The 13,531-nt window shown below is 50.3% G+C and overlaps 1 protein-coding gene across 3 annotated transcripts in view; it reads left to right on the top strand.

Annotated features, from left to right (window-relative positions):
* Positions 1 to 13,531, top strand: part of LMTK2 (lemur tyrosine kinase 2) — a 53,513-nt gene that overhangs the window by 14,220 nt on the left and 25,762 nt on the right. For all 3 annotated transcript variants that reach the window (XM_077316128.1, XM_077316126.1, XM_077316127.1), the window contains exons 2-5: positions 3,394 to 3,530; positions 8,208 to 8,352; positions 10,250 to 10,323; positions 11,670 to 11,788. In XM_077316128.1, the coding sequence (XP_077172243.1) occupies positions 3,394 to 3,530; positions 8,208 to 8,352; positions 10,250 to 10,323; positions 11,670 to 11,788 (475 nt within the window). The remainder of the gene's footprint in view (positions 1 to 3,393; positions 3,531 to 8,207; positions 8,353 to 10,249; positions 10,324 to 11,669; positions 11,789 to 13,531) is intronic.

Raw genomic sequence — 13,531 nt, 5'->3', positions numbered from 1 at the left:
AATTTACAGTGACCCTGTGCGGCTCATTAGCCATTCCCTGCCTCTGCTGTGCATCCATGGAGTTTTTGGGTGGTCTTCCCTCCAAGTTATAACCAGGGCCAACCCCTGCCTAACTTCTGAGATCTGGTGACGTTGGACGAACCTGGGCCAGTCGTTGCTGGTTTACTGCATGCCATGTATGCCTTGAGGTGGCCCGATTGAGTCAGTGAAAACCTCGCCCAAAAGGTGGTCTTCCTACTAGGAAGAATTAAATGAAAATGCTTCTGATCTGAGAAGTTCCCATAACAGGATTATGGGACATATAAAGGTAAAGGTCTCCCCTGTGCAAGCACCGAGTCATGTCTGACCCTTGGGGTGACGCCCTCCAGCGTTTTCATGGCAGACTCAATACAGGGTGGTTTGCCAGGGCCTTCCCCAGTCATGACCGTTTACCCCCCAGCAAACAAGTTGGGTACTCATTTTACCGACCTCGGAAGGAGGGAAGGCTGAGTCAACCTTGAGCCGGCAGCCTCATGGGCAGAGCTTTCAGACTGCATGTTGGCTGCCTTACCACTCTGTGCCACAAAATGGGGCATATAGGAGTCATTAAATTGCCTTTGTAAAGGATGGTGCATCAATATCTGAGCAGAATCCATATCTTAGACTCATGAGTACCTTTGGAAGAAGAGGGGATCAAGCTGCGTGCTCCGAGAAGCAGAACATCACAATATCTAGTAATCAAGACAATTTTTAAAATAGCAAAATAAGGACACCAGAAGACAATGTGGGGTCTTTAAATACTCTGGGAATTTCCAAGGTATGCAAGAAAATACGTCTGTTTAAGTTATAGTCAGTCCCCCCCACCCCTAAAAATAACTGGCAAGAATTGAGCGTAGTCAAGGAGACATGGAATGTTGAAAGCCTGTTAAATGTAAGAAGTGGCTGGGGACACACACACACACACACACACACACACACACACACACAAACGTTTGCCTGAAATCTTGAGGTCCTAGATCATTCTAGAGGGTTGAGCATGTTGGGGTGGTAGTTTCAGAATTGTTCCTCCTCTCCTTGCAGTTCTTCAGGAATTGCAATCTCCCCCCAGAAACCATTTCTCCCTATATCCCGAATGTATATATTGGGGAAGGAGGTGGGGCTCTGGCATTGTACCTAAGGGGTCCCATGGGCAGCATGGCAACTGACACCTTTCCGGGTGCCCACCAAGGGTTGTCAGAAAGTGGGAAGGGCCAGATGTGTGTGTGTGTGTGTGTCTGTCTGAAACAGAGCTCCTGATTGGCTGTGCAGACCTTAGACCAGGGGCTTATGGTAATTGTAAGTCCCTAGACATCTGGAGAGCCACAGTTTGGCTACCCCTGCCTTAGACAGTACTGTAAAATCACCGCTGTTAGATTGCCATGAGGAAATAGAATAGTAATTTGTGTGTGAATTTCCCCCCCCCCAGCTAGATTCAAGGTCAGCAACACCTTAGAGACGGACAAGATTTTTGTGGTCTACTCTTTCGAGAATCAAAGCTCCCTTTGTCAGATCGTCCGGAGGGAGTTTTGACTGTCAACAGCTTATGCCCCGAAAATCTTGCTGGTCTCCTATAAGGCGCTGTGGAACTTGATTCGAGTTCTACTGCAGAAAAAAAATGGCTGTCCTCTGAAACGTCTTGTTGACTTTTTTCCCTTGGCCCCTGTTTTCTTTGTCAGCTTGCGCTAAGTCAATAAGTCCCTGGAGGAGAACGGACTGTGCTTTTGTCACAAGACTTGCCTTGCAGGATCATGCCAAAGCCCCACCTGCCCTCCCAGCAGATCTTTTGACCGTGCTGTTCGGGTCGCCTCGGGAATTCTCGGAGCAGGGCAAACGGTGGAAGATACAGACGCCCCTTATTCCAGGAGTAAAGTGGGGAGGTCCCCGGGGCAAGGCAAGCTCCCGTGAGCCACCTCTTCAGCAACGTCCTGCTTAACGGGGCTGCCCGTGGGCACCAGCTCGCCAAACTGGCAGCTGTGCAGGAGGAAGCCGTTTGTGAACTGGCATCAGTTGTCCTTGCCGTTGAACGGCTTGAGCTAACTTGTCCTTGAGGCGCTGGCAGAGTTGGCGGGACGTGGCTTTGCTTTCTCCTGCCAATTGGAGGATTCCCTGTAAGTTGAGTGGCTACTCTGTCCATGCTCAGGGCGGTTTTTACGGTTGAGAAACCTCTGAGACATATGTCAGGCTTCGAGAAACCCCAGAAGTGGCGCGATCGTGCAGAATATTTTTGGGAAGCATCACTGTGGACCTGCCCACCCATGGCCCCTCCCCTCCCCAACGCCTCCAGGCCCATCATTGGCCATTTTGGGAGGAGAGGGAAGGTGGGTCGACATGACTATACATGGTCATAAAGGTAAAGGTATTCCCTGTGCAAGCACCAGGTCATGTCTGACCCTTGGGGTGACGCCCTCCAGCGTTTTCATGGCAGACTCAATACGTGGTGGTTTGCCAGTGCCTTTCCCAGTCATTACCGTTTATCCCCCAGCAAGCTGGGTACTCATTTGACCGACCTTGGAAGGATGGAAGCTGGCTGCTGGGATTGAACTCCCAGCCTCATGGGCAGAGCTTTCAGACTGCATGTCTGCTGCCTTACCACTCTGTGCCACAAGAGGCTCAATAAATGTGTACACATCTTTAAAAATATATTAAAATTTAAATAACTCCCACCCATTCGGGAAACCCTTTCAATATACCGTCAATATACTGCCTTATTAAATAACAGATTTGGTATCCAAAAATGCAAATGCGTAAACGAGGAAGCTGTGGTATGTCATCTGGGGTGGGGTGGGGTGGAGGCAAAGCATTCTGGCGGACAAACATGGCCTGCCAGATACCCCATATGCAGTGGGGAAGCTTTCTTCCTGGCCCTTTAAAGTGGTGGGAAACTAATAGCCCGTTTCCCTAGCTTTGCCTCAAAGGTGCAAGGTTTCACTGATCTGCAGATGTCCGTGCCAAACTCAGACTTCAGCGTACGGAGATCTGTCTCCTTATCATCCGCTCTCCCTTGGGCCAGTGGTCAGCCGAGCCTACCTCACAGAGTCGTTGTGAAGATAAAGTGGGGTCATGTATGTCGTCCTGAGCTCCTCGGAGCAAGGTTGGGTTTTTAAAAAACCATCCCTCTCTGTAAGCTGAGTTTCAGCGTAAAGGTCGGTCATTTAAAGCAGGGGTAGTCAAGCTGTAGTCCTCCATATGTCCACGGACTACAATTCCCATGAGCCCCTGCCAGCAAACGCTGGCAGGGGCTCATGGGAATTGTAGTCCGTGGACATCTGGAGGACCACAGCTTGACTACCCCTGATTTCAAGGGTAGGGAAGGTGAATTTTTCGCATTTGTAGAATTGTGTTTTTATTTCTGCCCCCTGTCTTGCTCATTTCTAGGGGAAGCAGCAGCAGCAGCATCGGGAGCTGAAGTTCCGTTCTCGTTAGTGATCCTGTCTTTCTGCACCCTCCTGGCGCTGGTGCTCTTGTCCGTGAACTGCGTATCCTGCTGCAAAGATCAAGAGATAAACTTCAAGGTGGGTTTCAGGAGGCAGGGAAAGTGCTATGCCTCTCGTCTTGTATCTGATCCTTACCCATGTAATTCCCTCTTAAGGCCTAGATGCCCCCGATTACTTCCATCCGTGGAGCTTGAGCTGTTTTGTGGTTGTTTTAACTTGGAGTCTCCCTAAAGCTGCCAGATTTTGAGTCAACTCCGGAGCGGAGTACGGCTCCAGTAAGCGACAGATATTTCCTTGTGCGTCACTCATCTGTTTAAGGCAATGACAAATGGACAAATTAAGGGGTGACCACATAGAGTTCCGCCTTTTCAAGGCATGAGATGAGCAAAGCTGGCTTGAGAAACCTCTCGCTTTCAAAATAAAGGGAGGATGATTTATTTTAGTACGTTTTTGTCCTGCACTTTCCCCAGGGAGCAGTGGGGCGCGTGCGTTGCTCTCTCTTCCTTCATGTTATCCTCACAGCAACCCTGTTGGGTAGGCCAGAGGGAGAGAGAGTGTGTGATTGGTCCCAAGTCACCAAGCAGGTTTTTGTGGTCAAATGGAGATTTGAACTCGGCACTCCCAGAACTTAATCCAACCCACTAACAACCATAACACTCTGGCAGATCTTGTAATGAGCTTTGGGTTTTTTTACTACTGCCTTTCTGACCTGAAAAACTGAGTCTTGTAAATGTTAGAGTGAAAAGATTGAAATAAGTGGGGGGGAAATTGCCTCCCTTTCACATTGCAGAAACTGCATTATTGGTCTCCTTAAAAATAACATAACCCTCTGTAGACTCAGTGAATAAAACAGTCTTGGTAATAGTTGGGAAAGGCTAAGGCTTCTTAATTAGTAGTGATTATTTAAAAAATACTGTTCTTTTGGAACAGCTATTCTAATGCAGGGGTCGTCAACCTGTGGTCCTCCAGATGTTCATGGACTACAGTTCCCATGAGCCCCTGCCAGGGGCTCATGGGAACTGTAGTCCATGAACATCTGGAGGACCACGGGCTGACGACCCCTGTTCTAATGTACTCCCAGAGGATGGAATCCAGCTTGCTGCTTGTTTTTGAAATTCTGGAATGTAAAGAGGGAGACCAACAGGGTATTGTTTTGGCAGCTGTCTAATCGAACCCAGTCGAGATGGACGAACTGGGAAAGATGCCTTTTGATCAGTTTCTGCTTCCCTTGCCGTGGGTCACATCCCGCGGGTATTCCTTCTCCTTCCCCTCCAGCTACAGCCGTGTAACTTAACCTCTCCGAAAGCTGACACTTCCTGGGCAGGAGACAGTCTCGGCAACTTTCTGTCACGTGCCCAAGGAACAATAATGGGGATCATTCTGCTAAACTTTTCTCCTCCGCGCCCCCTTTACAGAGGAATGCAGGTGGAAAACTTTGATCAGAGAAGCCGCACGAGCTGGACAGGAAAGATCTGAGCAGGATTCAACAAGAATCCAGGCCAGGATAAAAAGCTGTAATTAGCACCGAGCTTGTATTTCCAAACCAGGGGACTTGTCTGCTGTACAGCAGGCAGCTTTTGTAAGTGAGGGAATTCTTCAAATGGTTTTTTAGTCCGGCGTTGTGGTATCTGGTTCCTACTCTCATGCCAGGTGTTTGTCTCCAAATCCCAAGCGTCCCGTTGGCAGATCTCCCTGCAAAATACGCACTTTCCCCCATCCCTGTGCAATGCAAGCCATGTGTGGTTCTTTGCAAAGAAAACAAATCTTTCTTTACAGGAGGCTTTCTCGACCAGGGTCTTGTGAAACCCTGGCGTTTATTGATGGTCCCGGAAAGCTTTCCCGAATGAGTGGGAGGGGTCCCGATGGGTCGGACACGACTTCGCACCTAGCAGCAACACCCCCTGGCCAGTGCGGTGGTGTGGTTAAGAGCAGTGGCTTCTAATCTGGCGAGCCGGGTTTGATTCCCCGCTCCTCCACATACAGCCGGCTGGGTGATCTTGGGCTTGTCACAGCCCTGATAGTGCTGTTCTCACAGAGCAGCCCTGTCAGAGCTCTCTCAGCCCCACCTCCCTCGCAGGTGCTGCGGTGAGAGGAAAGGACGGCGACTGGAAGCCACTTTGAGACTTCTTCAGGCGGTGAAAAGTGAGGCATAAAAACCAACTCTTCTTCTCCTCCTCCTCCTCCTATCTCATCAAATCTTAGAAATTAAGCTGGGTCAGCTCTGGTTAGTAGTTGGATGGGGGGGACCCCCCAGGAAGCTCTGGATCATCAGCAGACTCAGCCAGGGGTAAAGCCCCTCTAACAGCCTGCTGCTTAATAAAACTCTTCAGGAGCATCCCAAGTCAGCTGCAACTTGATGGCCCTTCCCACTTCCAGAGACCTCTTTGTGAGTTTAGGGCTGCCTTGTCTAGAGATGGCCACGTGGGCGTTATACCCCAATTCTGAGGGGGCCTGTGGAGCTTATTATAGCCGGCCTTGTGCTTAACGATGTCCCTGCGTCTGCAAGAAGCAGGCCGCCCTCGAAACTAAGAGGACACGCCTGGCTGTTTTGCGCAGTTCATAGATTTTAGCCAGAAAACTGAAGGCAAGACAGCGTGTCCCATTACCCAAACAAGAGATGAATTTTAGAGCAAGCCTCAGTTGATGCTCTGCTTGGGATGTGTCGGCCAGTGGGCATTCTAGACCAAGATGGGCTTCCTTGATGAGGAAAGAAGGACCTTGTCCAGATAGGGAGCAAACGTGACACAAATTATTATGAGGCGGCAAATGGTTCTGCTGAGCTTTTCAGTGCCAGTCCATGCCATTTACAAAAATTTACAGAACCAAAAACTTTCCTAAGGATTTGTTTGACACGTGCGGTGTGAAGTGTGAATATGCTTGTGGTGCTGTCAAAAGTCGGTGTGAAACACCTTTTTTTTTTAATTAATTAAAAAAGGTATTTTGAGCTGCTCCGTTTCTGTAATCTGATGGGAGCTTGCTTTTCCAAATTTTCCCTTTTTCCCACTTCATTTTTAATTAAAGATACAAAGAATTCTACTTCAAAGAAGCTCCCATTTATTGAGCAGGTGCCAAGGAATACTTTAAGAGTCAGTAGAAAGACTTAATTCAGAGAGATTGAACATAGTTTGAGTTTGGGCTAAGGTGTGACTTGAGGAAAGAGAGAAAATTGAAAATGGGATATTGTTTATCCGGAACCTGTTCTGGCTTCACCAAATAATTGAATAAAAGAGACATAAAAGGATAGATACAATCAACTTTAAACTTTATTATTTCTACAACAACGCCTTAAGACAATCTGTTCTTTTGCTGAGGATTCTCTTGACTGACAGGCCTTCAGTTTTCTTACCTGGGTTTTACCAGACATATTTTTCACCGAGAAGAAACAAGAGATTAAAACCCATCTTTAAAACAGTCAGCGGTGGCTAACTGTTCTCAGGGCTAACCACCGAAACAATTCCTTCCTTCCCTGCCATTGCTGCGCTGCTGGAGATGTTCTAGAGCAGGGTGGCGGAAACATTTTCTTTTATTTATTATTATATTTATATACCGTCCTCCCCGGGGGCTCAGGGCGGTTTACATAATAACTTAAGAACAATCCATGGAACAGTCTATAAAACATTTGAATAACCGTGCAGTAATAACTGATAATTGTAAACATATATTATAATTGTATAACCAATAAACAATGCAACATACAAACAGGTCCAGAGTGTATAGGTGGTGTTTTTTTGGGGGGGGAGCGGGGAGCAGGGGCCCTTTGGTCGCTGTTGGTTATATATATCTGATCTCAACCAAATGCCTGGCGGAAGAGCTCCTCCTGGCAGGCCCTGCGGAACTGTTTAAGCTCCGTCCTAGCCCTGATCTTCTCCGGGAGCTCGTTCCACCAGGTGGGGGCCAGAACAGAGAATGCCCTGGCCCTGGTTGAGACCAGGCTGGCTTCTTTAGGGTCAGGGACCTTTAGCTGGTTGGTAGCAGTGGAGCGCAGGGCTCTTTTGGGGGCATAGGCAGGGAGGCGGTCCCTCAGGTACACTGGGCCCTGACCACATATGGTCTTGAAGGTAATTACCAGAACCTTTAGTCTGATCCGGAATTCAACTGGCAACCATGCCCACACAACCCTTAGGGAGAAGTCCTGGGTTAAAACAGAGGCTGCTTTGACTCTCTGTTGGTTTCCTCCCAGCCAACGGGGTTCGTTCCCTCCTCAGCCCTGCGGAGAAATAGCGTTCACGGAAATGGCAGAGCTTTAGCACTTGGAACCTTGGAAGTCCCCGATCTAAGCATCAGTCTGACCAAGAATAGGAGCCAGATGGTGTGCATGGGACAAACCAGACTTTTTCAACCTTCTGCCCATGGAGGAGCCCCTGAAATAATTTTCCAGGCTTTGAGGAGCCCTGGGCATGGTGTCAGCTGGCCACGCCTCCCTGTCATGACCCCTGCAGTTGACATGTCACCGGAAGTCGCATCGCAACCTGTGTTAATAGGCAGGCTCGAGGAGGCCTGGGTGATGGTGGAGTGAGGCAGGGGGCAGCTTAAAGCAGGGGGAGGCATGCAGGCCCCACCCCTTCCCAGGTGCAGAAACCACAAGAGGACTCACAAGAGGGTGAGCAATAGAAGCAGCTGGATCCCTAGCTTGTGCAGGAGGGGAAGGTCTGCGGACCCCTGGTTGGGAATCCCCATATAAACTATTAAGCCCACCTGAGTTTTGGAGTCCGGAACAATCTTTTGAGTTTTGCTGCTCTTCTTGGCTTCTTGCAGGAGTTTGAAGACAACTTTGATGATGAAATCGACTTCACCCCTCCCGCAGAAGACACGCCGTCTGTTCAGTCTCCCGCAGAAGTGTTCGTACTTTCGGTTCCCAGCGTTTCTCTGCCGCCCGCCTCGCAGTTCCAGCTCCCTGCGGGTAAGCTCTCCCCTGGCCAACAAGGTGGATCTGTCCCCTCTGCTCACCCCCAGTCAAAGCGTGTGGCCGGGCTGCCCTCTGATGTTCGGTTCCACGAATGTGTGTGAGTGAAAGAGAGAGAAATGCCATCAAATTGTAGCTGACATATGGAGACCCCCAGCAAGGGGCTTTCATGGCAAGTGAGAGGGGGGCGGTGGCTCGCCTTGGCTTTCCTCTGCAGAATCTCCCTTGGTGGCCTCCCTTTCCTAGCACTGACCCTGCTTCTCATCCAAGACCTGATGGGCTCGGCTGTGCTGTGCGGCCCTCCCTCCCCCTCCTCGTGGTAGCTGTTAGCCACTCGAGAGCACAATTGTCACACCCGCCTCCCAGAGGGCCCTTTCTGATCCGATACTGTCTTGCACGCAGTTCTGAACAGTGCAACCCTTCACATTTGCGTTTTTAAACATCTCCCAGTGTGCGTTCTGGCAACGGTACTGTTTTTTCCTTCAGATGTTGTGGATCGCCCTCCTCCCAATGCTTTTCCTGTTATTTTACTCATCTCCCTCAGAATGCGCTTGACAGTCTGCGCTGACCTTTCTCAAACCTGTTCCTGACAATTCTTTTAAATAGGAGCTGTGAACGTTGATAAAAACAGCCTTCCCCCTCGACTCTCGTTTGGGGAATCGGACGATGGATCCGCTAAGCCTGCACCCGCCCCTTGGCTGAGGCTTAAGCGCCTGGCGGCCACGGCAAGAGCCTGGAGTAAATCTTAAATTTTTGCAGAGGCTTAGGCTGGATTTGCATGTAACACGGCAGTCTGCCCCCTCTCCCCTCTTCAGAAAAGGATTAGGTAAATTCGCAGAGGATAGTTCTCTCAGCGGCAACTAGCTAAATGAAGCCGCTCTGTTTTGGGGCTGCCCATTTCACTGGTTGGCGCCGGGGCCTGGCCTGGCTAACCCTGGTCAGATCTCAGAATCTCAGGAGGGTTGGCCCTGATTACTGCTGGGATGGAAGACCCCCCAAAGACGACCGGGATTGCTACTTAGTGGCAGACCACCTCCGAATATCTGGGGTCACCAGACGTCGGCTGTGACTTGGTGGCGCTTTGCACGCAAGGGCGAGACGGGGGCAGCTTTTGCCGTTCCCGGACAACTTGTGAGTCTTCAGACTGGTTGGCCAGCCAGGGTGGAGATGGAATGCTTGGCCATCTGGTCTGATCCAGTCGTGCAGTTTTCACTCTGCGCTTGTTTTTTCACTAGGTGGATTATTCCCCCTCCCTGCCTCCCCCCCCCCATCCATTGCTATTAATAGGTAATTATAGGCACGGCGGTCCCATGCCCCTGTAGAATAGATGTTTAATATCTCTGAGCGGTGCTCGAAATTGCTGCTTTGTGCGGAAAGAAAACACTTAGGGGGGAATTGAAGATTTTGTAAGCACAAATTAGCGATAAAACAGCACCCCGGCCAAGGGCAGCAAATTGCTTAACATCCGAGTCTGTTTGAGTGTGATGTCTTCCCACCCTGGAACCTGGCAATGTTGGGGGTTGAATCTGAGACCTTTTGCTCTGCTGCTTCTCTTCCCTCTCCCTCTGTGAAAGGCAGCCAGAGCATCTATCCTTCCCGGCCAAAACACGGCTCTCCCCGATCTGCTCTCCCCTTCTCTCCCGCAGGAGAGGCACGCGCTTGAAAACGGGAGAGGGAGGGAATGTTTTGTCATTTGCGTTGTGTTAAACAGTTATTGCCATGGACAGCGCTAATCATCTGCTCTGGTGCAACAATCGCGCTTGGGCATCTTTTTAATATTAGATTTGCGCTTGAATGAACCTGTGGAGAATTTTGATAAGAAAGGAAGGAATTCAGCCATGGCGTACAAACCGCTGTCAGTCTTTCATGGATGCGTTTTCTTTTTAACTTTCAGAGGAGTCGAAGTCTCAAGTGGCCCGTCAGAATCTCAACTATATCCAAGAGATTGGAAATGGCTGGTTTGGAAAGGTGAGAAGCCCTTAATCATTTAGGTTTCTGGAGTGGGCTAGGTCTTCCTTCCTTCCCTCCCTCCCTCCCTCCCTCCCTCCCTCCCTCCTTCCTTCCTTCCTTCCTTCCTTCCTTCCTTCCTTCCCTCCCTCCCTCCCTCCCTCCCTCCCTCATTCCTTCCCTCCCTCCCTCCCGCCCTCCCTCCTTCCCTCCCTCCCTCCTTCCTTCCTTCCTTCCTTCCTTCCCTCCCTCCTTCCTTCCTTCCTTCCTTCCTTCCTTCCTTCCTTCCTTCCTTCCTTCCTTCCCTCCCTCCCTCCCTCCCTCCTTCCTTCCTTCCCTCCCTCCCTCCCTCCCTCCTTCCCTCCCTCCCTCCCTCCCTCCCTCCTTCCCTCCCTCCCTCCCTTCCTCCCTCCCTCCCTCCCTCCCTCATTCCTTCCCTCCCTCCCTCCTCCCTCCCTCCTCCCTTCCTTCCTTCCTTCCTTCCTTCCTTCCTTCCTTCCTTCCTTCCTTCCTTCCTTCCTTCTTTCCTTCCTTCCTTCCTTCCTTCCTTCCTCCCTCCCTCCCTCCCTCCTTCCTTCCTTCCTTCCTTCCCTCCCTTCCTTCCCTCCCTCCCTCCTTCCTTCCTCCCTCCCTCCCTCCCTCCCTCCCTCCCTTCCTTCCCTGTCACTTCCAGATGGCTCGTGGCAGGTTACAGTGTCTGAATAACCCTCCCCATAAAATCCCTATTAAAACCCCAGACATAAAATACAATTCATTGATCAAAAACCACAAAGAAAAAGGATACGGCAGGGAAAAAACCCAAGTCCCTCACTAATCTCAATCCCCCCAGTCACATCTCCTAGAGGGGTGGGAGAGGAGAGGGCTCCGATGGAGCCTGGGAGAGAGAGGAAAGACAGCCCTCCTTGCCCAATCAGAGCTTTGCTGAAAGCTCATTTGCTTACATCAGCGGTTCATATATATCCGTGGCTACCTTTCAGCTCTTCAAAATACTTCTGAGGAGCAGGTTTATTAAGTGTCGCGGGGAGCCGAAGTTTGTGCCTGCTGTTTCCTGCATAGGAAGGTGGGGCTTGGATGGGAAAAGCAGCACATTGTTTTGGCCAAGAGCATGCCTGCAGCAGCTGTCTCGGGGTGCCCCTTTTAGGGCTGCGCCCACCATGTTGCCTCAAAGTTCTAGAGGTGCCTGCCAGCTCCGAAAGGTCAGGACACCCGGATCACATGGTCAGGGGTCGCAGGTCCGTCGTGCACGTGGGATGGTGGGGGTGCCAGGCCGTTCTTAAGCAGCTCCTCGACCCAAATGCCCTGTTGAGTTTAGTTGGATCCCAACAGTTCAAAAACGTCTCCGTCAACTCTCCGGCGCTGCATTTCAGGTTCTGCTCGGCGAGGTGTACACGGGCACCAGCGTGGCGCGAGTGATTGTGAACGAGCTGAAAGCCAGCGCCGATCCCAAGGAGCAAGAACGGTTCCTGAGGCACGGAGAGCCGTATTTGTGAGTAGCATCTCAGCGGTTCGTAGTGACACGAGGCTGCCCTCGGGATGTCAGGACGCATCCTGGAAAATAGCCATGAGGAAGAGCTTCCCTGGGCTCTCAGCCGGAAAATCTGTTGCTGTTTTTCAGTCTGGCACTGTGTGACTTTCCGTGCTTGCAAGATCTGCCCTCCTTAGGTGGTTGCAGCCTTCCTTAGGTGCCCTCCTTAGGTGGTTGCTAATTGCACCTGTTTCCTCCTCTCCCTAAGTCACACATTTTCTGAAGAGCCTTTACCCTGGCTAGGTGCTCAGTGCTACGTCGTATTGACTGGCAGGTACAATATATGATCCCCTTCCCCAAAAGATTAGGCCCTTGTAAATCTGGCCAAGTGGAAGATCCGGAGCACGTTTTTCTGAGTTGCCTTTTCTACATTGAGGCCCAAGCAAAGTTCATCCATCTTTTGGTGAAGCAAAGACCGGCGCAGACCGTATTAAACAACACAGTTATGTATGACCAATTTCCAGAAATTACTAAATCCTTAGCTAAATTTTGTCTGACTGTATAGAGAGTCGTGGAGCTGGCAGGGCTATGGTATGAGAAAAGAGATCGAGAAAACATCTGTCTAAGAACTGTTTAACTAGCCAAAAGTGATTCTTGCTTCGCTCTTGACAGTTTTACTACTAAACGTTTACTAATTTATGTATATATATCTGTACTTGAGTGGTATGCTTTGGCAGTTATATACTGTATTTGGTTTCATTTGAGTTATACTGCTGTATCCCATAATAAATAAACAACACACATTGACTGTGAGGGCAGACACAATTTCAATCACTGTGCCCTCCCCCCCCCCCGCCCCCCAAGTCTTCTGAAGGAGATGCGGTGGCCCATAAATTACTTTTGGAAAGGCAGATACGACTGTTTGTGTGTGCATGGTTCTGGAGGGGCTTTTCCCACATAAATTTCATAGCTGCCGATTCAGTGTTCGGGGCTCTGGCTAATGCTGGAGTAATCACAGAATCATAGAGTTGGAAGGGGTCCATAGAGGCCATCTAGTCCAACCCCTTGCTCAACGCAGGATCAGCCCTAAGCATCCTAAAGCATCCAAGAAAAGTGTGTCTCCAACCTTTGCTTGAAGACTTCCAGTGAGGGGGAGCTCACCCCCTCCTTAGGCAGCCTATTCCACTGCAGTCTTGCCAGCTTGGGGTTGAGAAGGAATTTTCCTTCAGCTCACATCGGCCCAGAGGTCCTGAAGGCTTTTGCTTTCCTCCTGGCAGAGAGCAGGGGCCATGGGGGTTAGTGAATTTCCTGCAATGTACCTAAATGGCCTAACTGACCCATGACCTGCTCTGTGTTTCTGGACTGATTTGTGTGCCTCACATCATTGTGATGATATATCTCATGACTGCATCTGCGGCCCCGAGCTTGTGGAAGGCGTGTCAAGTAGTAGTAGTTTTTTTTTTTTTTAAAGACTGTGTGGCAGTGCCTTATGGTCAGAATCTCAGAAGGGAGCCTTGTACTCACAGTGTGTCACAGCCAAAATAAAAGAAGAGTTGGTTCTTATATGCCACTTTCCCTACCCGAAGGCGTCCTCGAATTGCCTTCCCCATTCCTCTCCCCACAACAGACACCCTGTGGGGTGGGTGAGGCTGAGAGAGCCCTGATATCACTCCTCGGTCAGAACAGTTTTCTCAGTGCCATGGCGAGCCCAAGGTCACCCAGCTGGCTGCATGTGGGGGGGCGGGGAATCGAACCCGGCATGCC

Source organism: Paroedura picta, chromosome 17 (genome assembly GCF_049243985.1).
Source record: "Paroedura picta isolate Pp20150507F chromosome 17, Ppicta_v3.0, whole genome shotgun sequence".
Taxonomy (NCBI): domain Eukaryota; kingdom Metazoa; phylum Chordata; class Lepidosauria; order Squamata; family Gekkonidae; genus Paroedura; species Paroedura picta.
This window is presented reverse-complemented; position numbering and strand designations above follow the sequence as displayed.